The sequence below is a fragment of the Stenella coeruleoalba genome (genome assembly GCF_951394435.1).
Source record: "Stenella coeruleoalba genome assembly, chromosome: 2".
NCBI lineage: Eukaryota > Metazoa > Chordata > Mammalia > Artiodactyla > Delphinidae > Stenella > Stenella coeruleoalba.
Genome location: NC_137147.1, coordinates 110,333,797 through 110,361,563, shown reverse-complemented (window position 1 = coordinate 110,361,563; position 27,767 = coordinate 110,333,797). Strand labels below are relative to the sequence as shown.

General features: G+C 47.6%; 1 protein-coding gene across 1 annotated transcript; it reads right to left on the bottom strand.

Moving 5' to 3' along the window:
• Window positions 1-788: 788 nt before the first annotated feature.
• Window positions 789-12,421, bottom strand: ARPIN (actin related protein 2/3 complex inhibitor). Its single transcript, XM_079912424.1, has 6 exons — window positions 12,205-12,421; window positions 9,564-9,639; window positions 6,585-6,717; window positions 3,252-3,458; window positions 2,708-2,871; window positions 789-1,860 (listed from the first exon to the last, which is right to left on the bottom strand). Exons 1-6 carry the CDS (start codon window positions 12,294-12,296, stop codon window positions 1,852-1,854), a joined length of 681 nt encoding a protein of 226 aa, XP_079768550.1. The 5' UTR covers window positions 12,297-12,421; the 3' UTR covers window positions 789-1,851.
• Window positions 12,422-27,767: the final 15,346 nt, after the last annotated feature.

The window sequence follows — 27,767 nt, the reverse complement described above, 5'->3', positions numbered from 1 at the left end:
TATACAAATCAGATCTTACTACTCTCCCGGGGATCACTGGCTTCCAAGGTATTAAGGATAAAGTCCCAAAATACTTAACATGCTGAAGATGCCATGCCCAACCTCCCACCATTCTCTAAGCTCCAGCCACCATGGCCTTTTCCTTCCAGGAGCCCATCCCCACCCCACCAAGACACCAAGCCTAGTTGTTGCCCAGGGGCTCCCCCATTGACACACTGTGCCTCCTCGTTTAGAATGGTGGCCTGCCCACGTGAGCTTGCCGTACCCTTTGGCCACAGTGCTTTGGGCAACAGGATGCCCTCACTGGGTGCCTCTCCCCATGTCAGTGTCCCCAGCCCTCCTCCTGTTTAACCCCTCCCCTGGCCACCACATGGTTGAGGTCCCAGCATGCTCAACAGTGAGCCAGCCCCATTCAGACACAGGACACTAGCGAGGCGGCTTCTATAGTAGCTGAGGTAAGAGAACGAGTATGTGAACTAAGAAAAGGGCAACAAGAACAGAAGAGACCCGAGGGCAGTCCAGTGACCTGTGACTTCAGGTGGCCTAAATGAAGTGTTAACCCCAAGCCTCACAGCCATATTGTTGAGCCCAGGCTCAAATATGCAGGAAGGCAAATGAAAGTTTGAACCCTGATAATAAACGCTGGGACCTCAACCATGAAAACCATATGAAAAAAAAATGGAGATAATGATCACATGTGCCTCTTGGGATTGTTGTGACAATTAAGTAAGATACTGGAAGTGCTTGGCACAAGTAATAGAACCAAGAGGCACTCAACAGTCAGGGACTATAATTATCATCACGGAAAGCATCTAGTGCTGTGTTTGACACATTAGGGGACTCCATAATTGTTAGTTTACCACCACCCCTCTTTTCCCTGAGAGAAGCAGGATCCACATTCCACCAAGTCCCTACCCATTCTTAGGACGTGTAGATTTCAACTCCAGATCTCTTCATAGATGTGGGTGTGGGCATACTACCCAGCAAGGCAATGTTCATGACCAAAAAGATACGGCTTTCTTCTTATAGGGAGGTTGCTCAGTTTATACCTAATAATAACACAGTCAGTGTAGAGGAATCCTTCCTGAAGATTTACTCATTCGTAAAAAGTTCTCAAGGTACAAAACAAGAAAAAAGGTGTTGTCCAAAATGTGGCCTGGCAGAATGAGTCAGAGTTGGAGACCAGCTGGCCACACCTGTGAACGCTCTCAGCCTCCCTGAAAAGAGCATTCCCAGGAAAGCCGCCAAAGGAGGTCAGGAGACAGGAACCCTCAGGGTGGCAGAGAACCAGAGGAGGAATAAAGAACTGGCAGCTCTGGGGACTGAAAAGGGCACAGGGGACAAGGAGGCTTGAGCAGGAGGGCAGAGGCTACAGCACAGAGTGCTAGGGAGGAGGGCAATTGCAGAAGGAAAGCAAGAAATACAACAAGGACAGAAGAAGAAGGCCCCGCTAACTTCTCCTCTGAGCCACTCTGCATGCAGATGAGGGATTCCCCACCAGTTCTGCACCAAAACCAAGTCCAGTTCTTCTGACTGCCCTGGGGGACTTGCCCCCTGCCTGCCTCCAGAAACAAGGCTGCCACTCAGGGTGAGGGCCACCATGAAAATGTCTAGGAAGGCTAGACTCACATCCAGGGAGGGACCCTCCATGAGCCACAGGCTGGGGCCCCACGTCTAACGTCAGGCTCTTGCGTTTGATTTTAGCAGAGCTTGTTCAAAGGGTATTCCACAGTGGCTGTAGGGAAGAACCAGGCAAGGCTTGGTGGACCTGCTCTCTCGAGCTCCAGAGTGAAAGTTGATGGAAGAAATGCTCAACAGTGGGTCCCGGAGGCACCCCATCTCTCACTGACCTCAGTCGTCCTAGAGGTAAAGTAAAGAGATATGAACAGAGCACATTTCGTAAAAGTCTTCTACCGTCATCAGACAAACAAGGGTTCGAATGAGTGGTACCCGGGGGCCCGCGGCTACCTGCCTTGGCCTCATCTCATTAGTGTTGGCCCAGGGAGCCAGCCTGGCAACTCCAATTGTTTTTTAGTCCAAGACTCACTCTATTAAGACAAAAGGGAATCCACTCCCTCTATCTGCCCTGCTTTCTCTGGCAAATATCATCATCTTCATCACCTAGATCAAGAGCCCATTTTTCTGAGACTTTGTTTTAAACGTTCAATCTGGGGCCTTTTGACACCAATTCAAATCTTCAGGTGAAATATACCTCAAAATACCAAATCAACCGTGAGTAGGCTGAGGATCAACGAGGAGGCTGAACTTTGGGCCAAAATAACTATTAAGGACCAGGTCAGCCATTTTCCAGCCACTCTGGGCAGGAAGCCGAGAACAAAGGGGGGAAAAATGCTCATTCAGCTGCTCAACATGGCTAATGTATTCACTTGAAGTAGAAATGTTTGGAGCCTTAATGGAATTAAGTCTCCTTGGTTCCCCTCTGCACTCCCTTCTTTCCATCCCTTGCTTTCATAAATCTTTGGGGCTCTCTTGTTGATTGGCACAGTTCAGACCCACCAAGAAGAAAGGTCCCTTCACACCTTGAGGGAATTTTCCTGATGCTAACACACTCTCAGGAATTCCACCAAAGCTGGGGAGTAAAGTTTATGCTGCTGTCCTACACCCAACCACAACCAGTGCATACAAAACTCCTGCCAGGAGATGAACCACACCAACTCCAGGTCCACGGTTATCTCCCTGGACTTACCCACTCCTCGTCCTCGGCGCCGTCCCCCTGCTCTCGGGTCTCCACTGCAGCCCTCTCTGAAGACTTTTGGGCCATGATGTTGTCTGTCCAGGATGCCCCCATCTTCCCATCACCAGCGAAATTACACTTGGTCACTGTTCCAGCCTCGAGTTTGGCTAATGAATCTGAAATGAGAAGTTAAAGGCCTCTCTCCGTGTGGCAGAAACATAGTGGGGGCTGGCCCGTTCTGCTGGGGTCCCCTAGGCCTGAGTGTGCTCAGGGAGGCCCTGGATGGGACCCCCAAGGCAATGGATAGGAGAGGTCACCCACAGGAACCATGGGACTGGGCAGCACCCCAGGATCCAAAGTGTTCAGGCTATTGGCCCCAAAGCACTTGCCCAGGGACTTAGGAATAAATCTCAAGGGGTCTTGTCCACGGGGAGGCCAGATGTGGCCTGCTCCATGAACTCGAAGCAGGAGGGGTGGGTAAGCCTCAGACAGGAGGCCAGGAGCCCCCACAGGCCATATAGGAGCATCAGGCCACAGTGAGGGCTGCACTGCTCACCCAGGAAGGGGCCGTCGCCTCGAGTCTTCAGCCGTACCCCAGCCCCCAGCTCGAGCTCCACGGCCTCCATCTCCGACTCAGGCATCCAGAATGCCACTGTCTGGTCGGGGGTGAGGCTCTCCGTCAGTGCAAGCAGCTCTGGCTTGTTCACCAGCCCCTTCAGTGCCTCAGGCGTGAGTCTGTCGGTGTTCCCCTTGGCTTCCACCTCTGCAGGCACACAGCACGAGACAGTCATTACTACTGTAATAGCAAGCACTCTAGGAGGGCTTTTTAGGAGCCAGGTGAGGCCTCAGTGTTGTACACGCTCACAACCACCTGAAGGTAGGGGCTCTGAGTTCCCATCCTGCCAGTACTCAAGGAACGCATCACAGAGGAGTTATGGCTACGGGCTCTGGAGCCAGGCTAGCTGGTGCAAATCTGCTTACATGCTGTGTGACCACAGGCAAGTTACTTAACCTCTCTCTGTGCCTGACAAATAAGGATAAAAGAGGTACCTACCCGATGGGACTGACGTGACATGTGAAAGAAATATCGAATGCACGTAAAGCACTTAGCATGGGGCCTGGCACTCAGCAAGTGTCAATGTTTTTACTATCCCTATTCACAGATGAGAAAATTAAGGCTTAGACAGGTTAAGTAATTTGCCCAAGGTTACAGAGCTAGTCAGTGGAGGAGGCAGGATTCAAGCCCTTCACACAATTCTGCCTTCCCACTGAGACCCCAGTGACCAGGCAGGGTTCTCTCTGGGCTCTCAGGGACTCCCTGGCTGGGGTGGGGTCTGCTGGAACCAGCAGCAAACTTTGGTGGTCCTCATACTCTCTACTGGCCTGCTCATCCTGGCTTGGGCAGAGCGCAGAGGCTCAGGGAAGGTTCCAACAGCCTGTCACCCGCCTACCCTGAAAGTCCCAAATCCGCTAATCCCAGGGCGGGGGCAGCATGGAGGGGGGAGTCCCGGTCCCAGACTAAGAAGTGAGAACTTGCAGCGTTGAGAGTATGGCAACCCCAGTGCCGTCCACTGGCTGCCTTCCCCACACTGATACCCAGGCGGCCGCGAGTCCCGAACACCAGACCATGCTCCATTTGTGGTGTAAAACCTCTGCCAAGCTCCGTCAGGGATGCCTTCTGGGATTCCCTAGACACCTTGCTCACACAGAGAACTTTCTCCTCAACCCTCACCCTGCCCACTGTCCCCCAGACAAGCCACCTTATCTCCTACTTCGCAAGATAACAGAAGCCAGAGGTGGGGCCACCACCTACCTGTCCAGTTACCTAGAACCGCAAGAAACCTCTCCTCCTTCCCATCTGTCTCAAAGGACGAGGTGTCTCCCCTCCTGCCTCAGGCCAGCTCATCTGGGCCCCAGAGCCCACCCCCTCCCACCTCCTCCAGGACTTGCCTCTCCTTCTCCTCTCTTGGATCTTTCCTTACCACCTTCCTGCATTCCGGCTCTGGCACCCACTACTCTAGACACTGTTCACCCCCCACCAGTCACTGGGGAGCATGTCACTGTGAAGCCACTGGATGCTCCGCCGTCCCGACTTACCTGGGCCTTGGGCACCGCCTGACTCCACTGCTACTCCTCACCCCTGGGCTTCGCTGGGCTTCAGAGACACACACCTGCCCCACCCCGCTCAGACCCCGCCAGCGTTCCCGCCCCTGCTCCTTACAAGGCTCCTTCCCTGTCCGCCCCCGTTGTTGCTGTTCCCCAGGACAACTTCCTGGCTGACCCTGTCCACTGGCACAGCTTCAATACGACCCATGTGTGATGACTCCGAAATACCTGCTGCCAGCCCAGCCCTCTTCCTGGGTTCTAGAACTGTACCAAGTCCCTAGAGCACATCTACCTCTACCTGGAAGCACCACCACGTGGCTAATGCCATGTGTCCCAAACAGATATCTTCTCCCCAAACCTCCTCCTCTTGCACCTCCATTCCGCAAACCTGGCACCTGAGCCCGAATCCTGGGGTCATCCCTGACTCCCCCCATATCCAAACAAACACCGAGGCCATGGTCCCTCCTCTATCTTGAGTCTGCCCAGTCTCTCCATCCTCACTGACCAGTCCTTAATCCTGGGCCCTCCTAGATGCCATCATGGCCTCCTAATAGCCTTCTGGTCTTCCAGTCACTTCCCCAGGGATTTTAAAAAGCAAATCTGGACTTCCGTGGTGGTGCAGTGGTTAAGAATCCGCCTGCTGATGCAGGGGACACGGGTTCGAGCCCTGGTCTGGGAAGATCCCACATGCCGCGGAGCAACTGAGCCCGCGTGCCACAACTACTGAAGCCCGAGTGCCTAGAGGCTGTGCTCCACAACAAGAGAAGCCACTGCAATGAGAAGCCCACCCACCACAACGAAGAGTAGCCCCCACTCACTGCAACTAGAGCAAGGCCACATGCAGCAACGAAGACCCAACGCAGCCAAAAATAAATAAATTCATTTTCAAAAAGAGCAAATCTAATCATATCACTCACCTAACTTAAAACCACTCATGCAGAGCTCCCCTGCACCCTCGACTGAGTGCCCTCTCTGCAGGGCTGCTCTTCACCTGCCGGAGCCCTCAGTTCCCAGAATGCCCTTGGCACCCTGCCCCCTCTCTGAAACACCCTTCCAAGCCCTGGCACCCTGCTGATACCTGCATGTCTTTCAGGATCCAGTACTGGCATTCCCTCCTCCAGCGCACCTCCCCCAACCACGCCTGCCTGGGCTCAGAGCCCCCGCTAGGGCTCCAGTCATGGCCTGTCCATCTCCTCTACCAGCCTGAGAACGGCTTGTGTGCAAGTCCGAGTCTTGCTAGTCCCTGAACCCTCAGCATGCAGCTCAGAGTCTGGCACATGGTGGATTCTCACTAAATGTTCAGATACTCAATGAGCAACTGAAAGCATGAATGGATAAAATGATAGAGGGATGATGAGTACCCACTCAACCTCAAAACCTTCTCACACGGGGCAGACAGCAAGAAGGTCCTTCTCCAGCCAAAACTGGGAAGAGGAATAAGATCACAAAGGGCCCAAGAACCAAGTGAGCATTTTGGCAGGAAAATGGAGGCCACCTGGCCTGGGCTCTGCACTAAGGCAGGTTCATGGACGATTCTGCCAGACTGCAGGAGATGGCAGGAGCTGGGAAGGCACCCAGGTCCTCAGCACTGAGGTAGGGCACCAGGGATCCTCTGAGTGAATGGGGGGCAGGAAGAGTCCAGCCAGGGGCCCCTCAGGCCAAACATGGACTTCAAGGCCGACCATGCTGAGAAGACACTTTCTAGGGACCAAGAGACCTCTGGAGACAAAGGAAGACCACAGTGTATGAAGGCTCTGAGGGAGAAAGGGTGAAGGGTACCTACTATAGGATGACATGAGGAAGCCTGTGTTCACCTTCCTGGTGGCGCTGAAGTTGGGCTCGATTTCATTTCCCTTGGGGTCGAACTTACGGCAATGGATGTGACTAGGCCGGATATACAGCACGTAGTAGCGCTCCTGGGACCAAGCAGAGAGGCAGTGAGGGGCTGCTTCATTCCCTTCAGCCTCCAACACAACACACACTCCCCAAGTGCTCTGGTTGCAGCCCCCTCAACCTCACTCTCTACCCCAGAATCCCACCCCACCTCCAAAAGATATTCAAGCTGGCCACAGGCTTCCACTCCCAATATTCATTCATTCATTCATTCATTCATGTGTTTAGTAGAGCACTTGCCACACATAATGAACCATGGCTAGACGTCCATGAGAGGGCGGGCTCAGAGCCTGACCCCAAGGCCTCCACATATGAGAGACAGAAAGAATATACAGAAAACCATAACCCGAGCACCAAGGAGCCCAAATACCATGAAGCAGAAGCAGAAGCAGCCAAGATGCCATGGAAAGGGCACTGAAATGGAGTTCTGAGTGAGGACAGCCACTGTGCCTCTTCCAACAGATGTGAGTCCTGGAGAAAATCACCCCTAGCCTCAGTTTCCCGTGTTGTCTGGAGACAACGTGATGTCTACTTTCAGGCACGTTGTAAGGGTTCAAGGAGCAAGCACAGTATAAAGCATGAAATGTGCTGTAAATTCTTTGCCAGCTGTCCTAGTCAAAACAGGAGACTGACGACACTGTAGATCAACTATACATCAATAAAAAGTTAAATAAATAAATATTATAATAAAACACACACACACACACACACAAAACAGGAGATTAAAGAGAAGGAAACCACTTCCTGGGAGAAACAGAGAAGGCAAGGTCTCAGAGTGGGGAGAAACCTGCAACTGTGGGATAAGGGTGTAGGAAGAATATTAAGAGCCTGGACAAGTACATAAAATAAAAGTCAAGGTCCTGTGTGGATGTTTGAGCAATGCAGGACCCTGAGAGGTCTCATGGGAGTCCAGGCTGGGGAAGCAAGTGGGGGATCAGCCTTGAGTTGGCATTTGGAGTTTGCATTTTATGTGGTAGACTAGAAGGAATCCTGAAAGGTTTTTGGACAGCAGCGAGACCCTGAGAGGTGTCTTTCAGGAGACAAGCTGGCAGCAGGGCAGGAATGGGCGCTGGGTGCAGCCAGAAGCCAGGAGAGGGGGTGCAAGGTTTAGTCAGGACAGGCTGAGTTCCTGAGGGCCCATGTGAGGTGAGCAGACATGGAAAGAGGAAGGGAGGGGAGGGGAAAATGGTCAAGGTAGGAGGCCTGCAGGACTAGGCATTACTCACCTGGGGGAGGGGGGAGGGGAGACAGTGGAGGTTTGCAGGCTGGTGGTCGGGGGCGTCTAGTGCACTATCATTAGGAAAGAAGGAGTTGGAGAAGGCAAGTTTGGAGAGGGGCTGGAGGACACCCTGCCTGTGGAGGACGGCCGAGGCTGGCCAGCTCCACTCAGCTACTGCTGGGCTCTCCTGGGCAGGGTGGCTAGGGCTCCAGACCGCTGTGCTCAGCCTGCTGACCTGCGTGCTAAGGAGGGGAGGGTGCAGCAAAGCATCTCTTGACCTGAAACTAGTGCTGAGCCGGAGCTGAGGCTGTTCACATGGGGTGTGGGTGAAAAAACAGCTGTGTGTAGCCCCAGGCCTCTGGCCTGCCTCAAGAAGGGATTTAATGAGCTTGGTTCTACAGATCAAGGAGATAGGTGGTCAGCACATCTGGGTGGGGTTATTTGGGGCGGGTGGAGATTTAGGATTAGTGCTCAGGAAAGAAACACTGGCTAGTACAGAATGGAGAATGCCAGGAGTGTCCATGGACATCTGAGATGGGCGGGTGATAAAGGGCATAACCCCAGGAGGCTCAGAGGACAAGAGGAGAAGGGCATGGACATGGGAACCGAAGCCCCGGGCAACGTGGCTTGACACTCAGGCTGGAAACAAAGGCCCAGAACTCAGCAACCCTCCTCCCACCTCAACACTCTCACACCCCTACACACGTGGAGGTCCAGGTCCACACCAGTGACCTGCTTTATAAAAATCCAACATTCCAAAACACCCAGCCACACAGTGATATTAAAAGATGTGCAAGGGAATGCCCTGGCAGTCCCGTGGTTAGGACTCCGCGCTTCTACTGCAGGGAGCCAGGGTTCGATCCCTGGTCAGGGAATTAAGATCCTTCAAGCCTTGCAGTTCAGCCAAAAAGAAAAGAAAAGAAAAAAAAAAAGATGTGTAAACCCATGCTAAGATATTCACCACTCTGCAAATGCAGTCACTTCAAGGCGCCTTCTAACAGCAAACTCCAACCGTGCATTTAAAGTAATTCAATTTTAAACAATCCAAAGTACACACGACTTCCCAGCTACAGAGCTGGTACCCCTAAAGGAGAAGGTCACTGTTGACCTTGCACCCACACAGGCAGATAACTTCACTCTGACCTTGTCCATCAGGTCCGGAGGCAGTGGGAACCACCAGGCCAGAGGACAGGAGCTGGACCTTCAGCCCCAGAATAAAGAGCCACTCATCCTGCCTACCCAGCAAGCTTCCCAGCACTCTAAATTTGTTCCATCAGAAGGTGACAGGACCTCTTCAGAAGGCAGGCCTTCCAGCCCACTCAGAACCCACAGCCTGAGTCCTGAACCACTCACCTCACTCCCAGTCCTGACCCCAAACACACCCCTCGGGTTTAGGGCCTGGTCTGTCTTCTCAGCAAGAACCCAGGCCCTCCCATCAAACCCAGCACAGCCCTAACTGACCTCTTCCATCTGTCGCCCCTTTTGGCTGCTAATCTCCCAACCAACACCCCCCCACCTGCCCTGTGAGCCCCTCAGGGAAAGAGCTGGACCCCAAGTCTTGGCACTGGCAGAGCCAAGCAGAGAGATGCTTTGGTGGGTGAGGACCCTGAAGCCAGTGCCCTGCGGGTGCCCCCAGGGAAACATCCTCACCTTCCTGCCATGGTCATCCAAGATGCTGTGCCGAGATACATCGACCAGTTCTCCTTCCAGCAGGACGCCATTCCCCCTAAGGATGAGAGAGAATGAGGGCTCAACTGGTTCTGTCAGTCCTCAGGCAAGAACCACAAGTGCAATGGCCCAGGTCAGGGTCTGCACTAGGACAGAAGCAAGTCCCAGGTGTGTCTCCCATTTACCCGGTCCCTGGGCAGGCCCAGTATGATGCAGCCCCTTTCTCTGGGCTCCCACACTGGGCCCCCACTCCTCTGAGGGTCCCAAAGGCTGGGGCACCATCTGGAGGGTAGGAAGGAACATTGACAGGCTGCAAGACTGAGCTATGGCCCCTCCTGCAGGGGTTGCTGTAACCAGAGCCTCAGTCTTCTTATCCACCAAATGGGAGAGTAATAGCCACCTCACTCTGCTTCTATGACAATAACATATGATCATGAATATGAAGGCGCTTTGTAAACTATTGTGTTTACTAAATATAAAGGACTTTACTTTTTTTAAACATCTTTATTGGAGTATAATTGCTTTACAATGTTGTGTTAGTTCTTGCTGTATAACAAAGTGAATCAGCTATATGTATACATATATCCCCATATCCCCTCCCTCTTGCGTCTCCCTCCCACCCTCCTTATCTCACTCCTCTAGGTGGTCTCAAAGCACGAAGCTGATCTCCCTGTGCTATCCAGCTGCTTCCCACTAGCTATCTTTTATACATTTGGTCGTGTATTTATGTCAATGCTACTCTCTCACTTTGTCCCAGCTTACCCTTCCCCCTCCCCGTGTCCTCAAGTCCATTCTCTACGTCTGTGCCTTTATTCCTGTCCTGTCCCTAGGTTCATCAGAACCTTTTTTTTTTTTTGGATTCCATATATATGTGTTAGCATACAGTATTTGTTTTTCTCTTTCTGACTTACTTCACTCTGTATGACAGACTCTGGGTCCATCCACCTCACTACAAATAACTCAATTTCATTTCTTTTTATGGCTGAGTAATATTCCATTGTATATATGTGCCACATCTTCTTTATCCATTCATCTGTCGATGGACACTTAGGTTGCTTCCATGACTTGGCTATTGTAAATAGTGCTACAATGAACACTGTGGTACATGACTCTTTTTTTTAAATTATTTTTTAAATTTATTTATTTTTGGCTGTGTTGGGTCTTTGTTGCTGCATGCAGGCTTTCTCTAGTTGCAGGGGGCAGGGGCTACTCTTTGTTGTGGTACGCCAGCTTCTCATTGTGGTGGCTTCTCTTGTTGCAGAGCACGGGCTCTAGGTGTGCGGGCTTCAGTAGTTGTGGCACGCGGGCTCAGGAGTTGTGGCTCGGAGGCTCTAGAACGCAGGCTCGGTAGCTGTGGCACACCGGCTTAGCTGCTCCGCAGCATGTGGGATCTTCCCAGACCAGGGCTCAAACCTGTGTCCCCTGCATTGGTAGGTGGATTCTTAACCACTGCGCCACCAGGGAAGCCCCATGACTCCTTTAGAATTATGGTTTTCTCAGGGTATATGCCCAGTAGTGGGATTGCTGGGTCATATGGTAATTCTTTTTTAGTTTTTCAAGGAACCTCCTTACTGTTCTCCATAGTGGCTGTATCAATTTACATTCCCACCAACAGTGCAAGAGGGTTCCCTTTTCTCCACACCCTCTCCAGCATTTATTGTTTGTAGATTTTTTGATGATGGCCATTCTGACCGGAGGACTTTACTTTTTTATTTCACCGAATTTGGGGGGGGGGGGCGGGGTCTAAGCTGCTATAAAGTATCTTCCCTTTGCATCTGTTTTAAAGCATTTTCATATTCCTGTTCTCATTCGTATCCACTTTAGAAGTGGAGAAACCCACTCAGAAGTTTCGTGACAAGCCCAAGATCGCAGGGTCCCTCACTGAGAGGAACTGGACCCCCGCTTCCCAATTCTAGTTTTCATAAAAGCAGAACCTGGGGACTTCCTTTTCTGGAACCACGGAAATGGGAGAGGGGTGGGGGCAGCTGAAGGGATGGGGATGAAAAGTGAAAACACCCTGGACCTTACTTGCCCCTACCGCACCCCGCCCCTTGCGCCCTTCATTCTTTAGTGTTTGTAATTGCAAATTGAATTGTCCATTCGTTCTCATGACCTCGGCGTCCGTGATGGCAGGGCCTGGCCCTCCGGATCTAACACGCCCTCCAGACAGGCCCTGCCCCTCCCGCGGCCCTGCCAAGCCAACTCCCACCCGCTGTTGCCGTCCAGCAGGACACTGTCCCTTCCGGAGCGGGGTGCAGCCTGTGCAAAAGCCTGAAGGCAAGGCAGCGGGGTGAAGCTTAGAGTCACCGGGGTGGGGTTGAGACAAAGGCTGACGTGAAGTAAGCACCGCCTTTTGAGCCCTGCTTGGGAGTCGGGACCGACCCTCGGTGAGCTTCACGCCGATCAGTGTCTCAGGGGGGTGCGCTCCGAGGGGAGCGCAGGGAGGAGCGGTCTGGAGGCCAGGGAGGTCTTTGGCGAGCCCCGCCCTTCCTCCCACCCGCACCCGACCCCGCTAGCGCACCCCCTCCCCCTGCCAACCAGGGAGCCCGGATTCAAAGCTGAGCCTCGGGAGCCAACGGAGGCCGGGCCCGGGAAGCGGTGGGGAGACGCGGGCGGAGCCTACCCCTGGTGGGCGGCGGGGTCCCAGGCCCCGGGCAGCCGCGCGCTCTGAACCGCCTTGTTCCGGAGGGCGCTGTCGTGATAGATGCGGCTCATTCTCCCCACGGCCGCGGCGCCCTCAAGGCCTGGCGCAAGGAGCCTGCACGCTGGGCTGGGGGCACCGCGAGGTGGGGTACAGCGAGGGGAAGCACCGGGAGGACACGCGGAGACCAACAATTCCCAGCTGCAGATCCGGGACCGGCGCGGCCCGGCCCCGGGCGTTCCCGCGCGGGATTTAAAGGGGCCGAGCCCCATTCCTGCCCGTGGGACCTTGCTTGGCGGGAGGTGGGCTTCCCTGAAGACCCGGCTAGGACCTTAGCCCCGAGGGTGGGGGTGGGGAAGGGAGCCATTCCCTTCTCTTTCTCTCCCTCTTCCTTGTTACTAGAAGGAGACCCCTGCCCCACACACGCACAAAGGGGAAATTGAGGCCCAGAGAGCCTATAGGATCAGCTCTGAAAGGATGAGTTTCCAGAGAGCAGGAATGGGAAAAAGGGAACAACCCTCAGGGACGGCGGGGTGCTAAGTACAGACTTGCTCTTTATGCCCGCGCGCGAGGTCGCACAGTGGCTGAGGGAGGGGCTCCAGGGATCTGTAACGAAGGAGCCTGGTCTTGGGTGTCAAGATCTACGGCCTAACAAGGTTGGAATCCCAGCTGTGTGAGCTTGGGCAAGTTCCTCAACCTCTCTGAGCCCGTGCTTCCTCCTCTGTAAAACGGGGTCAGTATCAGAGGGGTTGTAAGGATTTAATAAACTCATTCTAGAAAGGAGCATTGCCCCTCGCCGTCTTCCCGCACATTCTTGGACCCCTTCCCAGCTCCCTACTGCCCTGTGCCCAAGTATGTAACTAAGGATGCATTTCCCAAGCCCGGGTGCAGGGGTCTGTTTTGACCCGGGGATTGTTGAGAGCCTTGGTTCTCTTGTTTGACTCCTTTGCGGCAAGCCCTGGGGCAGGTGGGCCCATTCATGGAGTCGAAGTGTAGCCTCTGGGGGACACTTCAAAGGGGAGGTGGCCAGGTTAGATACCTGGGGGCCCAAGCTGAGCTGTCAGTGGTAGAAGAAGCACCCCCTCCGCCCACACATTATGACTTTTGTGCATTTTTGGCATTTTTGTTTTCAAGGTCTCCCTCCTCCATAAAAAAAGTGTTTAACTTATATTTTATGACTGGGTTGACATAAAGATGAATATATTAATATATATTAAGACATTTTCTTTGGCCTAAAAATTCTTTTTTTTCTTCTGATTTTAAAAGAAATTAATATATTTTCCTGTGCCTTAGGCATTGTGCCTAATGGATTAGTCAAACCCACCCCTATCTGGCCTACCTGACTGCTCCCTAAATTCTAAGAAGGAAGGATGTAGGAGACCCTCTGGGCAGAACTGTCCTTTGGTTCTGTCTCTTCAAAATTCCCCAGGCTGATATAAGGAACTCTCATAACTCAATAGAAATAGAAAAAGAAAAAAAAAACACACACACGATAAAAAAAATGGGCAAAGGAACTGAATAGACATACAGAAGACATACGGATGACCAACAGGTATATGAAAAGCTGCTCAGCATCACTAATCATCAGGGAAAACCTCACAGCTGTTAGAATGACTATTATCAAAAAAACAAAAGGTAAGTGTTAGCAGGGATATGGAGAAAAGGGAACCCTTGTACAGCATTGATGGGAGTGTAAATTAGTACAGCCACTATGAAAAACACTATGGAAGTTTCTCAAGAAATTAAAAATAGAACCACCAAATGATCCAGCAATTTCACTTCTGGGTATATGTCCAAGGGAATTGAAATCAGGATGTCAAAGGGATATCTGCACTCCCATGGTCCTTTCACAATAGTCAAGATGTAGAAGCAAACTAAATGTCCATCAGTGGATGAATGGAAAAAGAAAATGTGGTATATGCATACAATGGAATATTATTCAGGCTTAATAAAAGAAGGAAACCCTGCCAATCTGCAACAACATGGATGAACCTGGAAGTGAAAGAAGCCAGACACAAAAAGACAAATACTGCATGATCTCATTTACATGAGGAATCTAAAATAGTCAAACTCATAGAAGCAGAGAGTAGAATGGCTGCCAGGGGCTGGGGGGAGTGAGAAATGCACAGGTAGTAGTCAAAGGGCACAGAGTTTCAGGTGTACAAGATGAATAAGACCTAGACATCGGTATAGTAGAGTGCCTGTAGCTAACAATATTGTATTATATGCTTAAACATTTACTAAGAGGACAGTTCTTATGTTAAGTGTTCTTACACACACACACACACACACACACACACACACACACACACAATAATAATAAAGAGGGCTTCCCTGGTGGCGCAGTGGTTGAGAGTCCACCTGCCGATGCAGGAGACGCGGGTTCGTGCCGCAGTCCGGGAGGATCCTGCATGCCGCGGAGCGGCTGGGCCCGTGAGCCATGGCCGCTGAGCCTGCGCGTCCGGAGCCTGTGCTCCGCAACAGGAGAGGCCACAACAGTGAGAGGCCCACGTACCGCAAAAAAACGAAGAAGAAGAAGAAAGAAAGAAAGAAGGCTTGGGACTTCCCTGGTGGCGCAGTGTTTAAGACTTTGCTCTTCCAGTGCAGGAGGACCGGGTTCGCTCCCTGGTCAGGGAACTAGATCCCACATGCCACAACTAAGAGTTCACATGCTGCAACTAAGGAGCCCACCTGCCATAACTAAGACCCAGAGCAACCAAAGAAATAAAGTATTTTAAAAAAAAAAGAAGGCTTGAAGAAACTTTTGGAAATGATAAATTTGTTTACAGCGTAGATTGTAGTGATGGTTTCACGGGTGTGTACTTATCTCCAAACTCATCAAGTTGTATACATTAAAAACGTACAGCTTTTTGGGACTTCCCTGGTGGCGCAGTGGTTAAGAATCTGCCTGCCAATGCAGGGGACACGGGTTCGAGCCCTGGTCCAGGAAGATCCCACATGCCGCGGAGCAGCTAAGCCGGTGTGCCACAACTACTGAGCCTGTGCTCTAGAGCCTGCAAGCCACAATTACTGAGCCCACGTGCCACAACTACTGAAGCCCACGTGCCTAGAGCCCGTGCTCTGCAGCAAGAGAAGCCACCGCAATGAGAAGCCCGTGCACCACAACAAAGAGTAGCCCCCACTCACTGCAACTAGAAAAAGCCCGCGCGCAGCAATGAAGACCCAATGCACCCAAAAATAAATAAGTAAATAAATTTATTAAAAAACAACAACAAAAACAAGCCAAAATACTCCCCAGGCTGGTCACAACCTCATGGCCAGAACGCCCCCCTCCTCCTTCCCCATTCTGTGTCATCTTCCCCCTCAAATGGCTCCAAATCTTCACTTTCTTTAATTGCAGTCACTAGCCATATGTGGCTATTGAAGTTTAAACTTTAATTAATTAAACCTAAATAAAATTTAAAGTTCAGTTCTAAAGTCTCACTGGCCACATTTCAAGAGCTCGAAAGCTAGCAACATGTGGCCAGTGGCTACCAGTTTAGACAGTGCCGAGAAGAACCATTCCATCATTGCAGAAAGTTCTATCAGACTGCACTGCTGTAAATCCTTTCTTAAAAAGAGTAATCTGCTTATTGGGCTCTGTGACTTCACCCCATCAGCACAATTGGCCAACCAAGCACCAGCAAGACAGGCAACTAAAAAGAACAAGAAAACTTTTTTTTTTTAAGGTTTTGATATTTGTTTCCTAAAAAAGCATCAATCATCATGGGGAAAAAAACAACTTTGTTGGACTTTCTTACACCTATTTGTGGATTATTGATGTCTCTACATTAAATTATAAACCAGGAGGTACAACATGGAGACAGTTAAAGCTTCCTCAGTTCCATGGTCCCTTTTTGTTTGTCTGTTTGTTTGTTTTTTGCGGTACGCGGGCCTCTCACTGTTGTGGCCTCTCCCGTTGCGGAGCACAGGCTCCGGACACGCAGGCTCAGTGGCCATGGCTCACGGGCCCAGCCGCTCCACGGCATGTGGGATCTTCCCGGACTGGGTCACGAACCCGTGTCCCGTGCATCGGCAGGTGGACTCTCAACCTCTGTGCCACCAGGGAAGCCCCATGGTCCCTTTTCAGGATGGGTTTGAAGGCCCCTAACAATGTGTTCACATGGGCATTTGGTTTTGTAAAATTTTCATAGGTAAGACAGTTTTGGTGCAGTCAGTTAAGACCACTATCTTATTTTGCCCAAATTCTCCTTTGCCTCATGTTAGATGATGTTGGAATGAATCTGAGCGAAGGAAAGCTGACAAGAGATACATTTAATTTGGGTCTCGCAGAATAGATTTATGTGGTCTGTAGTCGTTCCCGCCTATAATTCAGTTTTCGCCAGCCGTCCTGGTGTTGGAGTGCCCTACCACCCTCTGTGATGGCTTATCTGTTGTAGGGCACAGAGTGGGCGACACAGAAGAGCATGGCAAGGGGTCACATCACAGAAGAAACGTGCCCTGCAGTGCCCAGTGCCTGGACTGTGTGGGGAGTGTAGGAGAAACAAGGTGTGAAACTAAGGAGCCGGAAGCCATTATGAAGAAAATTCTTCCGCTTACCAGAGAGGTAAAACTGTAAGCAGAGGATTTGGTTCTCGTTAACTCTAGTCAAGGGAGTTCCCTGGTGGTCCAGTGGTGAGGACTCCATGCTTTCACTGCCAGGGTCCTGGGTTCAGTCTCTGGTTGGGGAACTAAGATCCTACATGCCGCACGACCAAAAAAAAAAAGTCTAGTCAAAATGGAAGCAGTTTCAGGAGTGTTCTCACTAAAGTTGTGCACGTAATTATAAACACACCAACTTTTTTTTCTCTTTTGATGGAAAGCAAAATAGAATTTATCAGGATTTCTGTCAGGCACGAATACATAACAGTAAAAAAATCAGGAGCAGGCATGCATGTGGACTCTTAGCTTTCATGCATCAGATCATATCTTAGCATATCTGACACATCTTGTCCTGATAAAGTTTGGTGGTTTCAGAAGAAATAGCGTGCTAAGTTGCCACCAATGCAGTGAAATAGCCTGAAGAAAACACACATACACACCACAGAGCAAAAGATTGCAAAACAAAGGAAGCATTCAAGAGAGAAAGCATAACATAAAACATGATGCCAGAATGAGAACTAAACCTATCCATCACATTACATCAATACATGCAAATGGGGTAAACCTAGTTTGGAAAGAAAACCTGTGATGTGCCTTTGTAGCAAACATCTCTTAATGCCATATCTGAGTCTCTTGGCCTCCAGTGCCTTGGACCTATCCTGTCCTAGCCTCTCTGTAGTGACCCACCTCCTCTTGGGCTCCAACTGACTTCACGCAGAAACAATCCCCCACACCTCATCTCAAGGGCACACTGCACCACTTGCCCCCAAAGATAATTGTTCCCAAGGGTGGTCCTCAAAAGAAGACTTTCAGGATAGGATTGTGAAATTGGATTACCTATATTGTTCTGACAGCAGTAGGGACACTATTGCTAGTGGTAAGCGGGTGGTGATAACTCTTGGCATGAAGTGGCATCAGAATGACTAAGGTTTTCATCTGTGGTTAATTGGGGGAAGGTGCAGGCAGAAGGTGAAATTGAGCTGGAAAATGGAATGTAGCATTTGATTGTATGGGGGCAATGATAATTATAAGAAATGTAGAGTAGGCTAGCTTTTAGTAACAGCATAAGAAACCTTGCAGAAAAGAAAATGATAGGCTTAGAGTAGCTAACAGCCAACTTAAGATACATGAAAGCCACAGGGAGTTTTATGGCAGTTTTTAAGGAGACTCTCATCTTCTGCAGCTTCAGGGCAAACTGCTAAAAGTCAGGCTCAGCAGCTGATTGTAAGGGTGACAGAGCTGCCAAAGGAGGCTGAATGTGCAGGTTTGATAATCTCCAAATAGCATGGGACCCTGGGATGGGGACATTGGGTGGATGAGCATGAAAACCTTGATCCCCTAAACACAAATTCCCCTAAACTCTCCTGGCCAGCAGAAGCAGCCCCTCCCCTAATGTGGAGACAGTGCAAAGTCCTCACCGGAAGCAGATGCCTTGCAAAATGTCATTTGCTTTTCTTAAGATCTGCGTCCTTCACCACTCATTGCCTCCAGGCACATAATCAGAATCAGGGCTCACCACAACCTGAGCAGGAGGGTACAGTCCCTCCTCCCAGAGGCTCAGCTTACACACCCAAGGAATTGCAGGGTCTGGTCAACACGTGCCACCTAACAAAGGGAAGCCACATGGCAGTGGATCTGAGGTGATTGACTGGGGACGGGGTGAGTGGAACATAAGGCTCAGTTGGAGAGAATGTATTGACATGGGGCATTCACCTGCGACGTGGCCTTCAATATTCTAGCAAGGATGCCTGGAGCTGGTCTCAACTGTGTGTGGAGATGGCTACGAAACTTGTACATGACAGTGAGGTAGAGATGCCAGAACCTCCTTGACACAATGTTGAGAAAGTGATCACAAGGCTCAGGGAGAGTGGAATGTAAGAGGGATTTACTCTGTAAGACCTGAGAACCCACCATTTGACTAGGGGCAGGAAGTCCCAGAGGCACTGAGGAAGGACAGGGCCACCGGTATCTTTGAGATGCCCCGTGGGGTTGATGGGAGTAGATAAATAGGCACTACCCTGGAACTAGACTCTCAAATAAAAGTCTTTTCAGAGATGTGTGGCTGGCCACCACCTTGAAGGGAATCCTGAGACTAAGGAATCTTTTTCTCACAAAAATGGAGGTCCCATGTTGTAGTACAGCAGTCAGGTTGGGTGGGGGCAGCTGAAGCAGATCTGAGTGATGGTGCTTGTGCTGCACCTTTCGCCCCACTTGTCTCTGGGGCCTTTGGCCGCTTGTTCCATTCTAGCTGTTGCTGTGATGACAAACCATGTGTGCTTCAACTCACTTCACGTGGGTACAACCTAACAGTGCCTCAGGTGTCCCTGTGTCACTTGTCTCCCCTTCTTGCCCTGGGGCGTCCTTATTGAGGCTGAAGCACGAGACACCAGGGCCCTCTGGGCACCAGGGCTTGTACCACCCTAAGTGCAGAGGAGTGAACACCTGTGGAGAGAACCTTTGACCAATGGGGGACAGAAGCTGGCAGATAAATTCTTCCTCCTTTCTCTCCCTGTTCAGACTGTTATGAAATATAGTTAAAAGGGCTTCTTGGGGCTTCCCTGGTGGGCAGTGGGTGAGAGTCCGCCTGCCGATGCAGGGGACGCGGGTTCGAGCCCCAGTCCGGGAAGATCCCACATGTCGTGGAGCGGCTAGGCCCGTGAGCCATGGCCACTGAGCCTGCGCGTCCGGAGCCTGTGCTCTGCAACGGGAGAGGCCACAGTGGTGAGAGGCCCTTGTACCGCAAAAAAAAGGGCTTCTTGGAGGACTTCCCTGGTGGTCCAGTGGTTAAGACTCTGCCCTTCCAATGGAGGGGGCAGAGGTTCGATCCCTGGTTGGGGAACTAAGATCCCACATGCCGCTTGGCCCAAAAAAACAAAAGGAAAGAAAGAAAGGGCTTCTTGGAAGATGGGCCCATAAGACCAGACAAGCACTCCCTCTTAATTGCAAGTGGTGACCGGTTGAGTAATGCACCCTTAGATTTGCTCTCCCTCATTCCCTGCTCCTCAGCTCTTTCCTCTGGCGTCCCTGGGATTGCACTCCCTCATTAAGTAATTAAGTAATGGCAAGGAAGATTTTTGTCTCTGGCTCTGCCTTTTGAGCAACCCAAGCTAATACAATCACATACAAAAATTCTCTGAAACAAAGTGAGCCAGAAAGATAAATGCAAAAGGACTTGGCAAAGACCGAGTAGAAATATGCAAACCAAAATGGAAGAGGCACACTTTTAATACTAATAATGGACAAGGTTGAACTTAACAGAACAGGCATTAAATCACATATATTTTAATTTTTTTTTTTTTTTTTTAGTTGGGTCTTCATCGCCGCGCATGGGCTTTCTCTAGTTGCTGCGAGCCGGGGCTCCTCTTCTTTGCGGTGCGCGGGCTTCTCTTGTTGTGGAGCACAGGCTCTAGGCGCACGGGCTTCAGTAGTTGCAGCACGTGGGCTCAGTAGCTGTGATGCACGGGCTCAGTAGTTGGTGGCTCGCCGGCCCTAGAGCGCAGCAGGCTCAGTAGTCGTGGCACACAGGCTTAGTTGCTCCTCGGCATGTGGGATCTTCCCAGACCAGGGATCGAACCCGTGTCCCCTGCATTGGCAGATGGATTCTTAACCACTGCGATACCCGGGAAGTCCCTAAATCAGATTTTTAAAAAGGGAACTTCATAGTGCTAAATGTTACAATCCACAAAGAAACTAAATGAAGGTAATGTTAATATGTCAAATAAAGTAGGATTAAAATTCAAAAATTAAAAGCTATAGGAGGAAAGGCAAATTAAAAGCACAATGAGGTCCCACTTCACACCCATTAGGATGGCTATTATATAAAAACAGAAAGAGAATTAACCAATTTTGGCAAGAATGTAGAGGAATTGGGGCCTTTGTGCATTGCTGGTGGGAATGCAAAATGGCGCAGCCGCTGTGGAAAACAGTACGGAAGTTCCTCCAAAAACTAAAAATAGTACTACTGTATGATCCAGCAATTCTACTTCTGAGTATTTATCCAAAAGAATTGAAACAGGATCTTAAAGAGATATTTACACACCCATGTTCATAGCAGCATTATTCACAAGAGCAAAAAGGTAGAAACAACCCAAACGTTCATCAGTGGATGAATGAATAAACAAATTGTGGTATTTACATACAATAGAGTATTTATTCAGACTTACAAAGAAAGGAAATGCTGACACACAGCTGCAACATGGATAAACCTTGAAGACACTATGCTAAGTGAAATAAGCCAAACACAGAAGGACAAATATTACATGATTCCACTTATATGAGGTGCCTAGAGTACAGGCATACCTCATTTTGCACTTCACTTTATTGTGTTTTTTTACAAATTGAAGGTTTGTGACAACCCTGCATCAAGCAAGTCTATTGGCACCATTTTTCCAACAGCATTTGCTCACTTCCTGTCTCTGTCACATTCTGGTAATTCTCACAATATTTCAAACTTTTCCATTATTATTTTATTTGTTATGGTGATCTGTGATCTTTGATATTACTATTGTAATTGTTTTGGGGTGCCAAGAACCATGCCCATGTAAGACAGAGAACTTAATAAATGTTATGTTGGTGGGAACAGCTCATCCGACTGGCCGTTCCCCATCTCTCTCTCTCCTCAGGCCTCCATATTCCCTGACATACAACAATATTGCAATTAAGTCAGTTAATAACCCTACAATGGCCCCTAAGTGTTCAAGTGAAAGGAAGAGTCCCACGTCTCTCACTTTGAATCAAAAGCTAGAAATTAAAAAAAAAAAAAAAAGCTAGAAATTAAGCTTTGTGAGGAAGGCATGTCGAAGCTGAGACAGGCTGAAAGCTAGGACTCTTGCACCAGATAGTTAGCCAAATTGTGAATTCAAAGGAAAAGTTCTTGAAGGAAATTTAAAGGGCTACTCTAGTGAACAAATGAATAATAAGAAAGGGAAACAGCCTTATTGCTGATATGGAGAAAATTTGAGTGGTCTGGATAGAAGATCAAACCAGTCACAACATTCCCTTAGGCCAAAGTCTAATCCAGAGCAAGGCCCTAACTCTCTTCAATTCTCTGAAGGCTGAGAGAGGTGAGGAAGCTGCAAAGAAATTTGAACCTAGAAGAGGTTAGTTCATGAGGTTTAGAGAAAGAGACATCTCCGTAACATAAAAGGTGAAGCAGCAAGTGCTGATGTAGAAGCTGCAGCAAGTTACCCAGAAGATCTAGCTAAGCTAATTAATGAAGGTTGTTACACTAAATAACAGATTCTCAGTGTACATGAAACAGCCTTATACTGGAAGAAGATACCATCTAGGACATTTGTAGCTAGAGAGAAGTCAATACCTGGTTTCAAAGTTTCAAAAGACAGGCTAATGCAGCTGGTGACTTTAAGTTGAAGCCAATGCTCATTTACCATTACATAAATCCTAGGGACTTAAGAATTATGCTAAATCTACTCTGCCTGTGTTATAAATGGAACAGGAAAGCCTGGATGACAGCATATCTGTTTCCAACATGGTGTACTGAATATTTTAAGCCCACTTTTGAGAACTACTGCTTAGAAAAAAAAAAGATTCTTTTCAAAATATTACTGCTCATTGACAATGCATCTGGTCATCCAAGAGCTGTGTTGGAGATGTACAATGAGATTAGTGTTGTTTTCATCCTGCTAACACAGCGTCCATTCTGCAGCCCATGGATCAACGAGTAATTTTGATTTTCAAGGCTTGTTATTAAGAAACATATTTCATAAGGCTATAGCTGCCATAGAGGGTGATTCCTCTGATTGGTCTGTGCAAAGTTAATTGAAAACCTCTGGAAAGGAGTCCCCATTCTAGATGCCTTTATTCATGATTCATGGGAAAAGGTCAAAATATTAACAGGCAGGAGTTTGGAAGAAGTTGATTCCAGCCCTCTTGGATGACTTTGAATTCAAAACTTCAGTGGAGGAAGTAACTGAAGATATAGTGGAAATAGCAAGAAAACTAGAATTAGAAGTGGAGCCTGAAGATGTGACTGAATTGCTGCAACCTCATGATAAAACTTTAACAGATAAGGAGCAACATTTTATGGATGAACAAAGAAAGTGGTCTCCTGACATAGAATCTACTCCTGGTGAAGATGCTGTGAAGATTGTTGAAATGACAACAAAGTATTTAGAATATTACATAAACTTAGTTGATAAAGCAGCAGCAGGGCTTGAGAGGATTGACTCCAATTTTGAAAAAAGTTCTACTGTGGGTAAATGCTATCCAAAGCATTGCCTGCTACAGAGAAAACGTTTGTAAAAGGGAGAGTCAATCAGCGCAGCAAACTTCACTGTTGTCTTCTTTTAGAAGTTGTCACAGCCTCCCAGCCTTCAGCAGCCACCACCCTGACCAGTCGGCAGCTATTAACATTGAGGCAAGACCCTCCACCAGCAAAAAAGATTAGGACTTGCTGAAGGCTCAGATGATGGTTAGCTTTTTTTTAGCAATAAAGTATTTTTTAATTAAGGTAAGTCCATTGGTTTTTTTTTTAGACATCAAACTATTGCACACTTAATATAGTGTAAACATAACTTTTATACGCACTGGAAAACCAAAAAAAATCATGTGACTCACTTTACTGCGCTATTTGCTTTATTGTGGTCGTCTGGAACTGAACATGCAATATCTCTGAGCGTGCCTATAGTCAAACTCATAGAGACAGAAAATAGAATTGTGGTTGCCAGGGGCTGGGGGAAGGGAGGAAGAGGAAGTTGTTGTTTAATGGGTATAAAGTTTCAGTCTGGGAAAATGAAAGAGTTCTGGAGACGGATGAGTCACAGCAATGCGAATGTATTTAATGCTACTGAATTGTACACTTAAAAATGGTTAAGGGCTTCCCTGGTGGCACAGTGGTTGAGAGTCCGCCTGCCTATACAGGGGACACGGGTTGGTGCCCCGGTCCGGGAAGATCCCACATGCCGCGGAGCGGCTGGGCCCGTGAGCCATGGCCGCTGAGCCTGCGCGTCCGGAGCCTGTGCTCCGCAACGGGAGAGGCCACAGCAGTGAGAGGCTTGCGTACTGCAGAAAAATAAAAAAGGTTAAGATGGTAAATTTTATGTTATATATATTTTACCACAGTAACAAAAAACAATAAAAATCAATATACACTGTAGAAAATATGGTAAGCAAAAAGAAAATATTTTTAGAAATTGCACTAAGGGGGAAAAGGAAACAAACTGAGTCTATATCTAAGATATATGTAAATTTAAAAAACAAACACATACATACTCCAACACTGGATGGCTTAGTTTGCTGGGATGCCATAATAAAATACCATAGATGGGGTAGCTTAAACAGACATTTATTTCCTCACAGTTCTGAAGCTATGAAGTCTGAGATCAAGATGTCAGCAGGGTTGGTTTCTTCTGAGGCCTCTTTCCTTAACTTCTAGATGGCAGTCTTCTCCCTGTATCTTCACATGTTCTTTTCTCTGTCCACATACATATCTGTGTCCAAATTTTCTCTTCTTAAAAGGACACCAGTCATATTGGATTAAGGCCAATCCTAAAAGACCTTGTTTTAACTTAGTTACCTCTTTAAAGACCTGACCTCCAAATATTGCTCATTCTGAGGTTCTAGGGGTTAGGACTTCAATGTAGGAACTTTGGTGGGAACACAATTCAGACCATAATACTGTATGTCATTTGACGAGACATGCATAACCAAGGACACATAGTTAAATACCTTAGTGGGCACCAGGGGACGAGGGTGGGGGAAGAGTAGAGCTGGAATGGGAGTGGAAATGGTGCATGAAGGGGAAATGTCATTAAAAAAATGTGTGTGTATGCACAGGTGTGTGTGTATGTGTGTGCATTAGAAATACAATAGAAATGGGAGACTTTAATTTACCTCTCTCAGTCCAGAATAAATGAAAAAGACAAAAATTATTTGTTAATATCCTAGTACAGTATCTTGCTATGAGTATGCTTTACCATTTTTTTCTTCATCCTTATTTACCAGTTTTTAAGTTTTTCTCTCCAAAAATCATTCTTTGAATATATTTATTAGTTCTACCATTTTCCTGTTTTCTAATTCATTATTTTATCTTTTTAGCTTTACAAATTCCTTCCTTTTGTTTTTAACTTATTTATTTTATTTACTTATTTTTGGCTGCATTGGGTCTTCATTGCTGCTTGCGGGCTTTTTTTAGTTGTGGCAAGCGGGGGCTACTCTTCGTCGCGGTGCGCAGGCTTCTTATTGTGGTGGTTTCTCTTGTTGTGGAGCATGGGCTCTAGGCGCGCAGGCTTCAGTAGCTGTGGCACGTGGGCTCAGTAGTTGTGGCTCACAGGTTCTAGAGCGCAGGCTCAGTAGTTGTGGCGCATGGGCTTAGTTGTTCCGCGCCATGTGGGATCTTCCCGGACCAGGGCTCGAACCTGTGTCCCCTGCATTGGCAGGTGGATTCTCAACCACTGAGCCACCAGGGAAGCCCCGTTTTTGTTTTCGTTTTTTTACATTTATTTTTCTGTTTTTTTAAAATGTCCTGAATTGAATGTTAACTCCATTTATTTTCATTCTATCTGGTTTAGCAGTCTCAGTTTATAAGGTTGTAAATTTTCCAAGCTCTAACACACTTAGGCCTTGCCATCTTCCTGATGCCCTTGAGATAGAGGGTGAAAAGTGCCCCCCGCACCCATCAAGAGCCTCAGATTTCTGTCCTCTTCATAGTTTTGAGAAATATTCCTTTCTTGGTACTCTCAAAGGGACTTGCCTATTTTCCCTCCACATAGCATATGCCTCAAGATTCTTAGGCTTCCCAAAAATAAAATCTCAAGGAAGGCAACTTTATACATTCATGTGTGACTCCACAATCCCATGGTGAGGGTGTAGGTGGACATATAAAACACCAGTATATAATAAAGTTGCCATTACAACTTAGCAGAGAAGAGACAGACAGGTCGATAAATGGTATCAGGACAATTCAATACCAATAAAGATAAAATGTTTTTAATACTGTAAAAACACCAGAAGAAAACATAGAAAAAAGTCTCGTAATTTCAGTGTGGGATAGCTTTTCTAAACAAAACCTAAAGTCTCAGCCATAAAAGAAAAGACTGATAAATTTGGCTCTTTGAATTTTAGAATTTCTGCACTGACATGCCAATGACATGAAAAAAGTGGTGGGGGAAACATTGTTCTAGATTTATAAATTGCTTGTGAACATGTTAAAAGATGCTCAACCTCATTCATAATTAAAGATATGCAAATAAAAACACTGAGTGGGGTTCAGCATCTTTTAACATGGTTTTTTAAATCATTTTTTTTGGACTTTATTTTATTCTTTTAATATTTAACATGTTTTATTAGCAGTTTATATTTATATTTTCTATGAAAGCCGATTTTTGCTTTCATCCATACTTTCCCCCAGTTTGTTAAAGATCAGGACATTTGATAATACAAATTTGGCTATAACATAAAGAGACACTCACATACATTTCTGGGGAAAATATGTGTGTGAATTGGTGCACCTTTTTTGAAAGGACACTTGACAATGCTATTAAAACTACAAACATATAGATCTTAAAAGTTCTCATCACAAGAAAAAAAATTCTGTAACTATGTGTGGTGAAATGCTAATTAGACTTATTGTGGTGATCATTTTGTAATATATACAAATATTGAATCATTATGTTGTATACCTGAAACTAATATAATGTCAATTATACCTCAGTAAAATAAAATAAACCATACACACACATACCTTATTACTCAGCAGTTCAATTTCTAGGAATAGAACTATTTCTATGAATATATTCCTATATATGTGAAATAATAGATATGTGAGCAAATAGCAAAATACTAGAAACACCCAAACAGTCCATCAATGGGGGACTGGCTCAATAAACTGAAATATCAATTCAAAGCAATACTACACAGCCATAAAAAAGAATGAAGCATATATATATACATAACATATATAGGTGTGTTTGCATGCGATATTGAACTCTCTTACTTGCTTAAGTAAAAGCAGCACAGTAGAGTACAGTGTGCTCAACAACCACTCATTCAGCAGATATTAATCGAGGACTTGCTCTATGCCGAGAACTGTCCCAGGTACTGGAGAAATAGAGGTAAACAGAACAGCTCAGATCCAAGCTGTCATGAAGCTTCCATCCTGGTAGAGAAGAGAAGCAATGAACAAATAAAACAACCCAGAAATGAGATCATTTCCAATAGTGCTAAATGCTATGAAGGAAACTCAGGAAAGAGATGTGACAGTGAGAGACTGGGTGCAGTGGGGCTGCTTTAGAACAGGTGGTCAGGGAAGACTTCTCTAGAGGTGCTATCTGAGTTGAGGCAACAGGGCACAAGAAAAAAGGCCCCAAGACAGGAAAGAGCTTAGGATGCCAAGGGCCACAAAGATGGCCACTGCCGTCAGAGAGTGGTGACTGGTGGGGAAAGCTGTACAGATGAGGTCTGAGCCGTAAGCAGGTCAGGGAGTTTGTATTTCACTCTATGGGTTTTAAAATGGAGAATTATATATGGGTTTTATGTGTATTAGAAATACAATAGAAATGGGAGACTTTAATTTACCTCTCTCAGTCCAGAATAAATGAAAAAGACAAAAATTATTTGTTAATATCCTAGTACAGTATCATGGGTTTTAGACTCATGGGTTTTAAAATGGAGAATTATATGTGGACATAAATGCTTTTCTTCTTGCATGTGTGCTTGCTTATGTACATAATATTTTTGGAAGGAGAAACAAGAAAGTGATCATGGTGGCTGCCTCGGGGGGACTGGGGCTTCAGGGTGGGAAGGAGACTTATTTCATAGTGTATCTTTTTATGCTGTTTGATATTTTTACCATATACATGAATTGCTTTTTCAATTAAAAACTAGTTAATTTTTTAAACTATGGAAACATCTTAATATTCAATCTCAGTTGTAATCAAGGAAATGCAAATTAAAACATCACGGAAAAAAATGTTTTAGGAAGGATT